Genomic DNA, 14,667 nt, shown 5'->3' with positions numbered 1-14,667 from the left:
TGTTTTTGATAATGATTCCAGCTAGAGGTGTAATTGTGTGACTTAAAGAAATTTTACTTTTGAGTCACACAAAATGTAAAAAAAATGTACATGTATAACATCCTATTTAAATTGTACATTCAATTTAATTATAAACGTAACATTTAAAGAGCAGGGGCAAGATAACAGACATGATGAAACTTAAATGTTAAAAGCAGATGTAATTTAGGTTTAGTCTGTGTTTAATAAATCTACTTTTGAGAGGAAAACAACAACAGCTAAACACTGATTTATGTAGAAAAACATTGTTCGTGTCATTTTTGTTATTTGATCATTTTAAGGAATCTTAATGAACAGCAAGCTTTATACATTTTCAGCTTTTTTTTTAACTCGACTTCAGAACATGTATCAATGAAAGTTTTGTTATGGTTTTTACTTACTGTACATTCAGGTCTTTCATTTTCTTTTCTTAGCCTTTAGTAAGTTGTAATCAGGAAACTTGAGTTTGTTCATCTTTTCAGCTTTCTTTTCTGTAAGCTCCTTAGAATGAGTGTGTTTCAGGATGCTTTTCACTTTCCTATCTGTCTTTCTCTTTAGTAGTATCAGACCACAGATGTGTTATGAAGTAACATGACAATGTTGTTAGAATATTTGAAAGACTTAAACAATAATATTATTTTTTTTTTAGATTCAGACAATGATAAAATATAGTAGTAAGTCTAAAGGTTAACTATTGATGGGTTTTTAATAAGTTTCGTAGAATAACTACAATATTTCTCTGTGGATTGAACTTGTGTTTACCAAAAGTACAAAATTGCAATACTGTTGATGAGTGCACTGGAATGGGCAGCAACTGCCTGTTATATAATAAAACAGTAAACAGAGATTCAGGATTAGAGGTGAGCAACCTATGGCTCATTCCACCAATCAGAACCAGGGATAAACAACCAATCACAATACGTTCTCCACAATCCACCAAGATATTATAAAAGATCTGTAAATGACATTCCACCAATCAGAACCAGGGATAAACAACCAATCACAATACGTTCTCCACGATTCACCAGGATACTATAAAAGATCTGTAACTGTTTACTCACGCACTAGCCTGAAGATAAAGATGGCCAGGGATAAACAACCAATCACAATACGTTCTCCACAATCCACCAAGATACTATAAAAGATCTGTAACTGTTTACTCACGCACTAGCCTGAAGATAAAGATGGCCAGGGATAAACAACCAATCACAATACGTTCTCCACAATTCACCAGGCTACTATAAAAGATCTGTAACTGTTTACTCACGCACTAGCCTGAAGATAAAGATGGAAGACTTTCGAAACGTCGTCCTCTACAGCTGTGTTTTTTCTACAACAGGCAGTCGCTATCCATTCCAGTTTACTCATCATGAATACTCTGCCTAAACAATTTATTAAAGAATGTAATACTTTTGTGTGTGTTACAAAGTCTCATTTACTCCTATAGAAAGTCCCATATCTTAAAATTAGTAAAAAACTTGATTACGTTTTTGTTCTCAGTACCTAGTATTTTAAATAATCAATTCTTTAATTGGTATTTAGCCTTCATCTTAACTTTTCAGAGTTGAGTTAATTTTCATAGATTCCAGTTTTTAATCAACATTATAATTAGATGACATATCTACAGTTAGAAGCTGGTTTAAGATAAAAAAAAAAAGAACAAGGATTACCTATCAACGTTTTTTTAGGTTAAGGTAGCTGAATTTATAATGCTTTGTTTTGATAGTTTTTACTGACCAGACATTGTCAAATGCCTTTTGGTAATTATTTCTAGCAAAAAAAAATTAGTCTCAGTATTATAATTCAGTTGAACTTCTGATTTCTTAGTAGGGTTTGGTTAATTTATGCTTGTGGCGGAAGATTACTAGTGTATTTATTATCAGTTGTGTGGTTTAACACTACATTATAAAGTTATGTATTGTTTTGTACTTTCCAGGACAATTTTGTTGAGTGTGATATCTCTCCTTAATGAACCCAACACATTTTCTCCTGCTAATGTTGATGCTTCAGTAATGTATAGACGTTGGAGGGAGTCTAGGGGAAAAGATAAAGAATATGAAAACATTGTCAGGTAAGTCCAGTTACTGAATGTATATTACAGTTTAGATATTTATTTGTATTGGTAAATATATGATAGCAAAGTGACTTATTGTACAGTACAGTGATTGTCACTTTCAATACTTTACAGCAGTAGTTCTCAAACTTTTCTGTCCAAGAACTACTTTGGAAGTGCAAAAGATCCTGTGGACCACCTACTGGTCTTTCCCCACCTGCTTTTACTTGCCATGGCATAAAAAAATTGTTAGAATTAACTCTTACACCTTGGATACCCCTTAAATCTTTCAGCACGGGTTTGGTCCCAGGTACTGACCTCCTAATCATTTTGTGCTTGTTATAGTTTTTATGCTGTAACTTTTAAATTAGTAAGTGTATCTTCACAAAATTTTGGATATTATCAGTAAACATTACCAGGCTTTCATACAGAAAGTATCTTTTTTTAAAATTAAATTTTAAGATTTCTTAAGTAATGTTTTTCTCCTGCCTTTTTTGTTTTCGAATTTTAACTATCCAACATGCAAAGTAATTTTTATTTTAAGATTAAAAATACTTTTATGCATCAGAAATATTTCACACGTGAAATCTTTATAACCTCCAGGAAATTATCAAACGTTTTTTAAGAAGAAACTTTATATTTTGTTTGTTATTTTCACTACTGTATCTCTGTATGGGTTGGGTCAATTTGACCGACCTCCTAACCACCATAAAAAATTAGGAAATAGATATAACTTATGGTTTTTTCATTCTAGAATGACTACATATTATAACACGAAAACACAAATGTTTAGTTTAAATAGCTTAAATCTCATAAAATTATACATTTATATGTATATTTTTATTATGACCTTTCAGCCGTATCCAACTAACATTACAGAAGTTGCAATGATGTGGCAAATGTGCACTCATGTTACCATATCCAAGAATATAAAACTAGCCTTTACAAAGTGACCTGTCTTGGCTGTGTTTTAGTGGAATAGTATTTTGTAAAATACAGTCACATTTCAGCTATAATACATTATATGTGCATATTCATAACTATTTACAAATAAGCTCTTAAACTTATTTTTCTTAAAACATAGAACAGTAAATACAGAAGTAAAGCAACCAATTATCTCTTCTAGTTACTAACTTTATACTTGTTTGCTGCTTGACGTAGGTTGCTAAACCTTTTAAAATTATGAATATGGAGGATGTGAAACAAAGTAATATTTTTAAATGTTTTATATATACATTTTGAAATAACCAAAAATCATAAATTACTATATCAATACCAAAAACCTCCACTATAATTTATCAAGCTTAGTAACTAAGCTGTATTTGGGTCTAAAAAAAATATGAAATTTCAAGCTCACTAGTGTCTTACCTTATCACTTGGAATCTAGCATGAAAAGAAAGACTTTGCAGAAACTGAGAAAACTACTAGGGGGACATTCTGAGCTTTTGATTGGTTATACATGTTTCATTGAGTGAAGTAGATGTATGTAAGCAGGTATTTTCAAAAATTGAAGAGGTGGGTGGAGCTACCTTGGTTGATTCAATAAATATATTAATATCTCAGCAAGTAGAAAAGATAGGGATTCTTATTTTACTTTCTAGCTTGTCAATTTCAGTGATTTGAGTATCTTATTCGTAAGAAACTATAAATTTTGTATTTGGACATCACAAACATCTAATTTGAACCAATGCTGCATTCAATATACCACATGACACACAAAATTTGATATTTAGTATTTTTTTTAATATTTACTTTTAAAGTAAGAAATTAACTAACGTATAATACCAAAATTTGAATTATAATCTACAATTTGATACCAAACTTATTGACATACTTTCATAAAATAGCAGTTCAGTAAAATTTTGAATGCGAGTCAACAAATGCGATGGCATGGCCTTTGACCTGTGTTGGTAGGGTTAAACACTTTTCTGTGTAAGTCACTGTGCTACATTCAAGTTTTAATTAAACACCTTTACTATAAATGTATGGTAATGAAATCAACATTATCATGTATGATATGTTCCAAAGTTTTATGTTATATAAGTTTTAATTCCTTTATTTCAAAAGAAACTTTTAAAAAAAACTTAAAACTTTGGATTTTGTGTCAGTGACCCACGAGTTATGAAAAATCTTAACTTTTGCATTCTCAATCTTTTGAGATAATGCCAGTCATGTAGGTGTACATCTTGACAATAAGTACATTTACTTTCCCTATTGACACTAAGTTTCAAAGTTCTCTAGTTGAATACAGTAGAAACAATAAATTCTGTCAACCCTGACATGCACCATGCCCACCTTCTATACTTTTGCTTGAGCTTTATAACATACATGTGGTTGCTACATATACATGTATATAGTCATTAGAAAGAGCTCATTTTACATCTGGTAGATGTAATTGCCTGTAGAATTGTTTGCTGCAATATCCACGTTAGTACTTACAGTATTTTCTCAGCTAGATATGTTATAGTTAGAGAAACAGTTAAATTGCATTTAGGTCTTATTTTTATATCTTAGTTTATGTTTTAAAATATGTAAAAGGTTTACAATTTTTTTATATATACATCATACTTTGCGTCAATTCTGAAGGCTTACGATCTTGTGTGAGGGTAAGATAATTTTGCTGAAGGCTTGTGCACCTCTGCTGAAGATACTGTAATTATGTCCTGAGGGCACTGTTGATTTGTGCTGAGATGAGTAATAAAAGGTAAAGGACAGGAAAATAAAGTAAAAGACTAAACTTAACTATTTGTGGAAAGGAAAAGACCTGAAATTAGAGATATCACTAAAAGATCTTTTAAGATATTCTACAAAATTAAAGGTGTGTAAATCTTTTCTATTTCTTAATTTTAAATATTTCATTGCATTGTATGTTGATGATAATATGTACAGTTAGTGACATGGTAGAGAAAATGAAATAAAATATATACATTACCTTAAAAATCTTGATATTCATTTGAGAGGTTATGCAAATAAAACTCCAACTGTAAGATGAAGAAAAGTATGTTTATACTAAAAAATTAAAATCACTTTGCACATAAACTATTAAGTGTTTCAGTGCAAGTAACTACAATAGATAAATAACATTCTTTTAGTAGAAAGACTTAATTAAAATATCACTCACTGTGTGCAATATACGTGTAATGTTCAATAAAATCTTACCAGTTTTTATGAGGTTATGTTAAGAAAGCTCAAAGTTACAGTATGTATTGCTGCACTCGTATCATTCCCAAGATGGGGTTGTGTATTTTCAATAACACTGCTGAGAAAAAGTTAAATAGAAGAATGGTGTTACTTTTGATGTGACGCATTTTGGACCAGTTGGAGGACCCTCACGGACCACTGTTTTATAGTGCACTAATTTAACCAACATTAATAGATATTTTCAAGTAAAGTTGATGGATCATAATAATAATAAAACTGTTTCAAACACTCCGTCTGAATTGACCTATAATTATATGTGTGAATTTGAAATTTTTACAGGAAACAGGTGACAGCAAGCAGATCAGAAGCTGAAAAAGACAACGTCGTTGTGCCAACAACTATAGAAGAATACTGTATTAGACAGAAACCAAGGCCCCAAGAGTCCGAAGCAGACATGACAGATTTCTATGTTGACGATTATGGAGATGATCTGGATGAAGAAGAAGAGGAGGAGTTTAACGATGATGATGAAGATTCAGGAAATGAAGAATCATGATGATGCTCATTGTATTTTTTAGGCTCATGTCATTGTTTCTTCACCACATCAAAATCAACACAAAAGTTGTGTATTTGAAGATGGACACTTCTTTTCTTCATTACACATCAGAATTGACACTAAATTCGTCAAGTAATCAGTAAACACTTTATCTTCTGTGCTAAAAATTGGTTTCAAAATTGCATTAATTCATTTGATAAATTATCACAAACACCTATAGAATTTTCCTAGTTTCCACATATTGAACTAAGTTAAATTTTTATATGTGATCTTTTAAGAGTACCTAAATTTTGACAGAACGTACTGTATATTTAATAATGTGAGAAACAAAATACACTATTATGACATAAGGTATGTGTAATCTTAGTGACATTATAGTGTAAACTATTATCTGTATTTTACTCTCCTAAGCTTAAATATTTTTTTTTTTAGTTAAGGTTTGTTGCTTAATGTAGAAAAGCGTACAAGTCCTAACTTATATATTCTGCTAATTTTAAAAAATTAAATAATTAGTCGAGGTAAAGAAGGTTATACTGGATGTGAAGCCTTTTGCATTTATTTTATTTTTCATGTTAGCAGACATCCATGTTGTGTGAAAAGCGTTCTATCTCTTTATTCTTCTTCCTATTTGGAAATACTGTGCGTGTAGGTTAAAATTTAATGTTTTTGTTTGAATTTCTTTGTGTGTGAAATAAAAGATGTAAAGTTGTTATAAAGTATGTTTGACCTTTTTTTTTTTTTTGTTCCTTTTACCATTTGAAAAGACAATTGGCAATGTTAATAAAATATTCGTGAAAAAAGAAAAACAAGTGAAGATGTAGAACATATTATTTACACAGGTTTTCTTTTTATAACTGACAATGAACACCATTCATGTTTTTTTTTATGTAAAATACGTGTTGTGGGCTAACTTTGCTGAACATGATACCAATGAGCCATCACATGGAATGTTGAGAGTACAGCATGTTTAGACACATGTAATATGTTTCACTTGTTATTTTTTGGTTATAGCTGAAATGTATAAAATTTACTTGTTTACACAGACAACACTGAAATCGTGGTTACCTTTGATCTTCATCACCTTTTGAACCCATGTTCATGGTTTGAGGAGATAAATTCATCTAGTGAACCTTTCGATACAGAGTTGCAAATTTTGGTAAACTGTTAGAGGTTAACAGTGGTTCAGCAGTAAGTCTGTGTGTTTACAATGCTAAAAATCGAGTTTCGATACCCGTGGTGGTCAGAGCATAAATAGCCCATTGTGTAGCTTTGTGCTTAACAAGACAGTACCAATATCTCCCTTGAATCAGGTGTTTTTCCAACATTTTTCTAAATGACCACACATATAACAGTAGAGAAATTATAGACCTGTGGCAAGAAACGGAAATTTTACGAGTATTTTTGGGAATTAAAAACAATTGTAGCTTGTTTTATTTTTAGCAAATCGTGTGTACAAAATTACATTCTCCAAAACTGTTGTATGTAAAAGTTATTTACACTCGTGTTACCGTTAAATGTTTTTTTTTTGCTGTTTTATCTATTCGTTATCTTACGAAATCTCGTGTTCAGAGAATTCAGATGTGAATAATTATCGCTTGTTCTTGCTTGAAAGGAGGTTTAGACAGATAAAACTATACTTTAAAGATGATCTCGGCTAGCAGCTAGAAAACTTCCTACACTGATACACTTTATTCATAACACCTTTCAAGTATTATCGTTAGATTTTTTTTATCTCGGGTGTAAACTATGAAATACCTTCTGTTCAAAGAAGTCAAATTCGAGGTTAAAGAAATGTCGTAAAAGGAACCAAGTCATTTCGACAGTGGGCTGTACAACAACTCCACTCTAAAGAATCGTAGTTATTTTGGACATTCTGTTAGTATACATCTATGACTGCATATCACAACCTAAACTTGCTCAAGCTTTATTTAGTTCTGGCAACCAGCCGTGCAGTTACAATGTTAGTGTCGTGTGAACATTTATTTCGTGTTTTTCTAAACAGTTTTAACTTAAGCTTGAAAATAATCTGCAGTCAAATTGTTATAGATACTAGTTCTATGTTAAACCTTCAGGATAATTTTAAGCTGTTAATATAATAATACACCTTGTTAAAGGCTTTTTACGATAGGTGGCACTGTTGTTATAAAACAAGCACGTGGACTTGGATTGATTATTAAGCAATTCGTCACTGCAAAGTTTGTCAACATGTTTTTCCTGATTAGTCGCGTGATAGTGAATTATTACCTAACGCTTTGATTAGTGTGTCTCTTTACAAAAATATAAATTATCAACTTTATATATAGGTAGATATGTGTGAGTTAGTCCAATCTTGTCAAAAAAACATTAACTTCTAAAAAGTGCAAATACAAAGGGCCTCCTCTTGAACTAATAACGGGCCGGCAACATTTATAAGAAACGTAGGACTTTGTACTAGTAAATTGAAACATTAGAGCAAGTTTGAACACTTCATTGAAAGTTATTAGATGGCATGTAACTGTGATAAGCGATTCAAAACCCTTGACCTGTCCAGATGACATCGAGAACGGTTAAAATATAGAGTTATTAGATGGCATGTAACTGTGATAAGCGATTCAAAACCCTTGACCTGTCCAGATGACATCGAGAACGGTTAAAATATAAAGGACCACACAAGTATTATATGCGTGAGAACAGGAAATATCAGTGAAAATAGTTCCTTGGTTGTATTGAGTTTATTCGCCATTGTGATAGAAACTGGTATATAGCACAGCGTGTAAGTTTAAAATGTTTCGAGTACGAAGAAATTATCTAAGCCAAATTGGTTTTCATTTGTATTCATACCCTCTTCGCGGCGTGGGTAAAATGAAAATATGTAAGTTATTGTTTGACATTTGAAAAATAACAATATAGAAAATTGTGAAAATGAGCGGACTATTCTTTTTTATTCTTACGTCACATTGCTAAGTCAGGGTTGTGGAAGACGTTATAATGTAGAGTCGTCAACTTTTTGAAGGCCATAGATAGGCCTAAATAAAATGTTTTTAATTGTGTACCAGTTTAACGTTGAATATTATTTATGCTTGGAACGTATATATCCTTATAGCACGGCTGACAAAAATTATTTCAACCTATTTATGATAGTTTCCACTGCTCGTTGTTTTCTTGAATCATTTTCAAATATAGAAGAAGCAAATATCAAACGCATACCAAAAAAATTGAGTTTAGATACCCGTGGTTAGCACAGCATAGGTAATCCAACCAATCAACATTAGGGACAGTTAATTATTATGTAACTCTGTGCGAATGTCCGTAACAAACAAACAAATATCTGAACTATTCTATATGATGGATAGATGCTCATTACCAAACACTCCGAGATTTATTCGTGTATTTTAAAGTATATCAAAAGTGCATGATGGGTAACGTGATTTAAATTCGAGTTCAACATTGTTTGTTTTGAGTTTCGCGCAAAGCTACACGAGGGTTATCTGCGCTAGCCGTCCCTAATTTAGCAGTGTAAGACTAGAGGGAAGGCAGCTAGTCATCACCACCCACCGCCAACTTTTGGGCTACTCTTTTACCAACGAATAGTGGGATTGACCGTGACATTATAACGCCACCACGGCTGAAAGGGCGAGCATGTTTGGTGGGACGGGGATTCGAACCCGCGACCCTCAGATTACGAGTCGAGTACCCTAACCACCTGGCCTAGAGTTCAACATTTTGGTGGTCAAAGAATTTCAATATTAGTTTGTTCATTTATAATTCTATATTCCTTTACTGGCGAAATAATTGTTGTATTTAGAGCAAGGCTCTACACAATGGGGTATCTACGCTCTGTCACACACCCCCGTGTGGAATCGAACCCCGAATTTTAACGTTGTAGCTTTGTGAACTTTCAGCTGATTAAAATCGACTGTCAGATGAATAAACTATATTATTCATACCTAAAGTAAGCGAGATGTTTCTTTTAATATCTAAACAACAAAAATCGTTCATAATAAATTGTATGTTGGTTCAAACACATTTTTCTTTTTTCAGTAGAATGAGATTAAGCAAACACTTTTCTTCTCGAAATAAACAACTTCACTAGGAATACTGACATCGTCAAATTTATTACCGACCATTGATCATAAAACTTGAAAAATTACAGGGTAAGCACGCACAGTAACAGTTTATACCACAATATGCCGTTTTTAAAGTTAGAACATTAACACACATCTTATTGTTTCTCTAGGGTAAATACAACAAGAGAAAAAATTCGCATAGCATCTTATTAACAAATATTATTCACTAAATACCAGAAGTGAGATATTTTGAACATCGTACATGGAATGAGGAAAGCTAACCCTATTTCAAAACGTCTTTAATTATTCTAATACAATTTGGAGAATTTTTAATAATGTACAATTAGGCGAATTTCCAACGGACAAAAATATATCGGTGATTAGCAATGTAACAGGAAAAACATTTAAATTCTCAAATACAGTAAGTGATACGTCGTTCTCGTGAAAATTGGATATTCGTTACCACACGGATATTCGAACCCATGTAAAACGTATATATATATATATTCTAGCCAAATTACTGAAACGAGGCCTCATTCACACACAAAGATATATATATATTGTAAAAACACCGAGCCGATAAAAAAAATGGCCTCTTCAAATGTGTATTCTAGAAAACAAAAGTTTAACCAAACATTACTGGTTGGGTGCACGAGCCCCTAAAATGTTCCAATCTTCTTAATCTTCTGTTGCATATAATAACATACAAATAACAAATCTTTAATACACAAGTGCTTCAATTCTGTAGTTGAATGTTTTATTTCTAAGTAACAGCTTAAATAAACCATGGAACTATTGTCGTTAATTCCTTAAATAAACAACGTTATTTCTAGGTAACGTACCGATTTATAACTTACCAAAATATATTTTATATAAAAACATGTTTTGTGCAATATAGACCTATTTAAGTAAGAAATTCAAAGAAAATCCCTTCTTTTCATTATGCGTTCAATAAAGGGTTAACAAAAAGTCACTTTGCACTGGTACTGTACGCCATTTTTGCTAATCAAGTTTCACAGCTCCATCTATCTGGTATTTTTTAAGTGAATTTAAAGCTCCAGATGCATGAAAAAATCGACCAAGTCAAACAACAAATTCTATTCTAAGTTTATAACTTTTGTGATAACATTTCCTCCGATATTCTGAGAATTGTTTCATTTTACACTTCAGTAGATGAAAGTATAACAATCAATTTATCTGTCAACAATGACACTAGCTCCAGTGCAACATTCACATAGATGAAAGTATAACAATCAATTTTTCTGTCAACAATGACACTAGCTCCAGTGCAACATTCACATAGATGAAAGTATAACAATCAATTTTTCTGTCAACAATGACACTAGCTCCAGTGCAACATTCAGAATTTTCGATGTTTCAGAAAATTAAACACTATATATATATATATATAGTATATAAAAAAAAGGTAAATTAAAATTTATCATCAGTGATACACAAATCCCTTTTCAATTGATATCGTTTGTTCTTTAGTTTAGCTTTGACAAATCAACTATACAAAAAGTTAAATAATGTTTGTTTCTTTGTAGTTAAGCACAAAGCTACGCAATGGACTATCTGCTTTACCCCACCACAGGTATCGAAACCAGAATTTTAGCGTTGTAAGTCCGCAGACATACCGTTGTTCTACTGGGGGGCGTGACATAATGCAGACTGTAAATAATCATTGTACGATGAGTACATATTAGCTTTCTTCTATTGGCTGACATTATAAATGACAGAATATCACGCACTTCAAAGTGTTTCCCAATGCTAGTTAGATAGTTTTAAACCTCCGATGTTGTTTTCACATCTGCTGAAGCTCCTAGTGATGAACCAGTGTACTACAGAAAATTTTGGACAGGGAAACTCGGTTCTTAGCTAGCACGTTAATGTAACCCACCAGCATACACGTCGGTATGCAGCTTTATTCAGTCATACAAAGAAGAGTTCAAAATTATAAACGACAGTCAATCTTCAAAATCAGTCACAATATAGGACTTGATTATAACTGTGCAACGTAACATTTCTATAATTACTTAAAAAGGCTTGAGCATGCGCGCGCACACACAGAAAAAAAAACCCTGTATTTTAATATGGGACATGCTATAACAGGCTCTGACATATGACTGGAGCTATTTATAATTTTTCAAACTTAATGAAGACATGCACAAAAAATATAAAAACTTGGCGCATATTATCTGCATGATGAAAAATTATATCAACTAATTATTTTCTCCTCAAACTTCACGAAAACATCAGACAGGATAAAGTTCTGACCAACAGAATAGAAATTACTTTTGCAGGTCTCGTGATTAACCCTTTGTGCACGGTCTCTGCATGGTAGCATTAATGGCGAGTTTTAAATGTTCTCTACATTACAACAATTACCATGAAGCTGCTTTCTTAGACAGACGCGCTGTCAAAAGGATTGATTTTACACAAATAATAAATTCAAAATTCCTCTCAAGAAAAGGATCCAGTGACAGCCAAACAATAAAACAAATTTATACCATGTTTCTTTTTCAAGAGAAGAAACATTTAAAATAAATGACGTATAAACATACAAATTGCAAAAAAATTATTATAAACTGAAACCTAAACCGTTTTTGATTAAAACCTAAATGATAAAAAGTCAGAATGAGTAGGTTTACGGTGTGTATAAAACTCGATACTTATTTCTGAACTTTGCCAACAGGTGGAGATCTTAAGTAAACTGTAGCCCTAACTTAACGGTAAATTTTAAAAACAACTGGATATGAAACTTAGATTGCTCAATCTGAATATGGTAACCAACAAATACCAGTTTCCAAGATCTCTTTATATTTCCTCAGGGTTTAATGACAGAAGATGAAACCACATTTCTCACTAGGAAGAGCTTTTAAATTAGCATATTGCAAATGATATTAAATACGTTATCATAAACAAAGAGCCTTTTTAAAACTCGTAATCAGAATATGAAGAAAACGTATATTATTTTCCAAAATCTCTCTGTATTACCTTATGTTTTAATGATAAAAAAACATTGCTGATAGAAGTATCAACTTTCCTCACTAGGGGGAGATTGTAGTTGTAGCATATTACAAAATATTGTAATAAACAATAATATTTATCACTGATCCTTTTTAATGATTTGTAACAAAAATCCAGCTCCGAGTTTATCAAAACCTGATGACTACTTTCATCCTATACCATTTACTTTCTAAAGATTTTTATGACCACACACATTGCATCAAAGCTCAGAAGTAAATGACCACTAAGTGAGAAGATTAGTCTTTTAGCACTTGAAATGTTGATACTGGAAAGGTAATAGTTGAGAAACGTAAAGCCTAAAGCGGCAACACATAGTGGAGGACAAAGATGTTTGGAAAAATACGTTTGGATCAAGAGGTCAGCTTTAAAAACGTGCCACCGATTTATACAGACATAAATAGTTTGCTAAAGGTATGGAATGAGAAAATAACTTGTTTGAAAATTTTACATCTGCTAATTTTAGCACATATTTTTCTGATAGAGTAACTCAATAACTGTAAGCTTCTTTTATTTGATAAATTCACTGTTATTACTGCATTGCAGTGATGGCTTTAAATGTGCTGGATTCTTTAGTTCATTCACCCATATAACTACTTCTGGACTTACTGGATTCTTTAGTTCATTCACCCATATAACTACTTCTGGACTTACTGGATTCTTTAGTTCATTCACCCATATAACTACTTCTGGACTTACTGGATTCTTTAGTTCATTCACCCATATAACTACTTCTGGACTTACTGGATTCTTTAGTTCATTCACCCATATAACTACTTCTGGACTTACTGGATTCTTTAGTTCATTCACCCATATAACTAGTTCTGGACTTACTGGATTCTTTAGTTCATTCACCCATATAACTAGTTCTGGACTTACTGCATTTCAAAATTTATACACCCAATCTTGTTATGCTGTATGATTTCTATGTACCTTCTACTGTGTCTACTATGTCACTTTTATTCATTTACTGTACAACTTATGGTTTCTTTCACTGCTAATATTCCATAGTGTTCACAATTAAAACCTTGAAACATGTTTTGAGCAAAGGTTCTCCAACTTTAAAGTTAGTCACGACAATTATTATTGTGATGGAACTTTAAATGTTGCTTTTCAAAACCTTAAACATGAGTTACTGAAGCAGAAAACAAAATACATAACAGTTCCTAATACTAAAGGTACTCTAGTTTTAACTACTGATAAAAAGTCAACAACACAAGACTTTCCTAGAGACAGTACAATAGTGAAACTAAATGGACAGAACCTTTCATATTCAACACACACACAACTAAGTATATACATAGTTTAGTCCTACAAAATCTATCATGATTAATTACACTAGTTCATAACAAAAAAATCTTACAAGTCCAAGTAGCATAATAAAAGTTTCCATAACAACAGTGAGAACCTGTCATTTATGGTTCTTTAAACTTACATTAAGTTTTATTATATTTCATTCTTTCACTAAGTTTGTTTAATAAACTTTACTTCTCTGAGACCCGAGCTGTGCACTCGACCAAATCAGTAAAAAGTTTTTTGTTGAGCTGCAAGAAATGGAAGATGTATTCCTCTTTCAAACTATAGCTTCCCACAAATATATTCATTGCACCAGATCAATGAATAAAAATGTTTGAAATCATCACCATATTTCATCTTTTCATTTGTGGCAGTATTGATATGGACGTTTCTCTATTAAGTATAACCTTTTATTATTATACATTTAAAAATCACAGTCTTTACAGATTGAAGCACCTAAATAAAATAACATATGGTAAAATGTAGCAACTTAGAAATACAGATAAACATCTAAAAACTTTTAACAACTG

At 31.9% G+C, this 14,667-nt stretch overlaps 1 protein-coding gene across 1 annotated transcript; it reads left to right on the top strand.

Moving 5' to 3' along the window:
- The first annotated feature begins 1,916 nt into the window (after nucleotides 1-1,916).
- Nucleotides 1,917-6,484, top strand: LOC106475849 (ubiquitin-conjugating enzyme E2 R2-like). The gene is made up of 2 exons (XM_013936522.2): nucleotides 1,917-2,089; nucleotides 5,552-6,484. Exons 1-2 carry the CDS (start codon nucleotides 1,932-1,934, stop codon nucleotides 5,766-5,768), a joined length of 375 nt encoding a protein of 124 aa, XP_013791976.2. The 5' UTR covers nucleotides 1,917-1,931; the 3' UTR covers nucleotides 5,769-6,484.
- Nucleotides 6,485-14,667: the final 8,183 nt, after the last annotated feature.

The sequence above is a fragment of the Limulus polyphemus genome, unplaced genomic scaffold (genome assembly GCF_000517525.1).
Source record: "Limulus polyphemus unplaced genomic scaffold, Limulus_polyphemus-2.1.2 Scaffold9277, whole genome shotgun sequence".
Lineage (NCBI taxonomy): Eukaryota > Metazoa > Arthropoda > Merostomata > Xiphosura > Limulidae > Limulus > Limulus polyphemus.
This window is presented reverse-complemented; position numbering and strand designations above follow the sequence as displayed.

What these genes read in the sequence shown, in the direction of transcription:
- LOC106475849 (XM_013936522.2), top strand. Translation starts at nt 1,932, where the DNA reads ATGTATTGTTTTGTACTTTCCAGGACAATTTTGTTGAGTGTGATATCT. An exon ending in GAATATGAAAACATTGTCAG is followed by an intron (nt 2,090 to 5,551) that starts GTAAGTCCAGTT and finishes AAATTTTTACAG; the next exon opens with GAAACAGGTGACAGCAAGCA.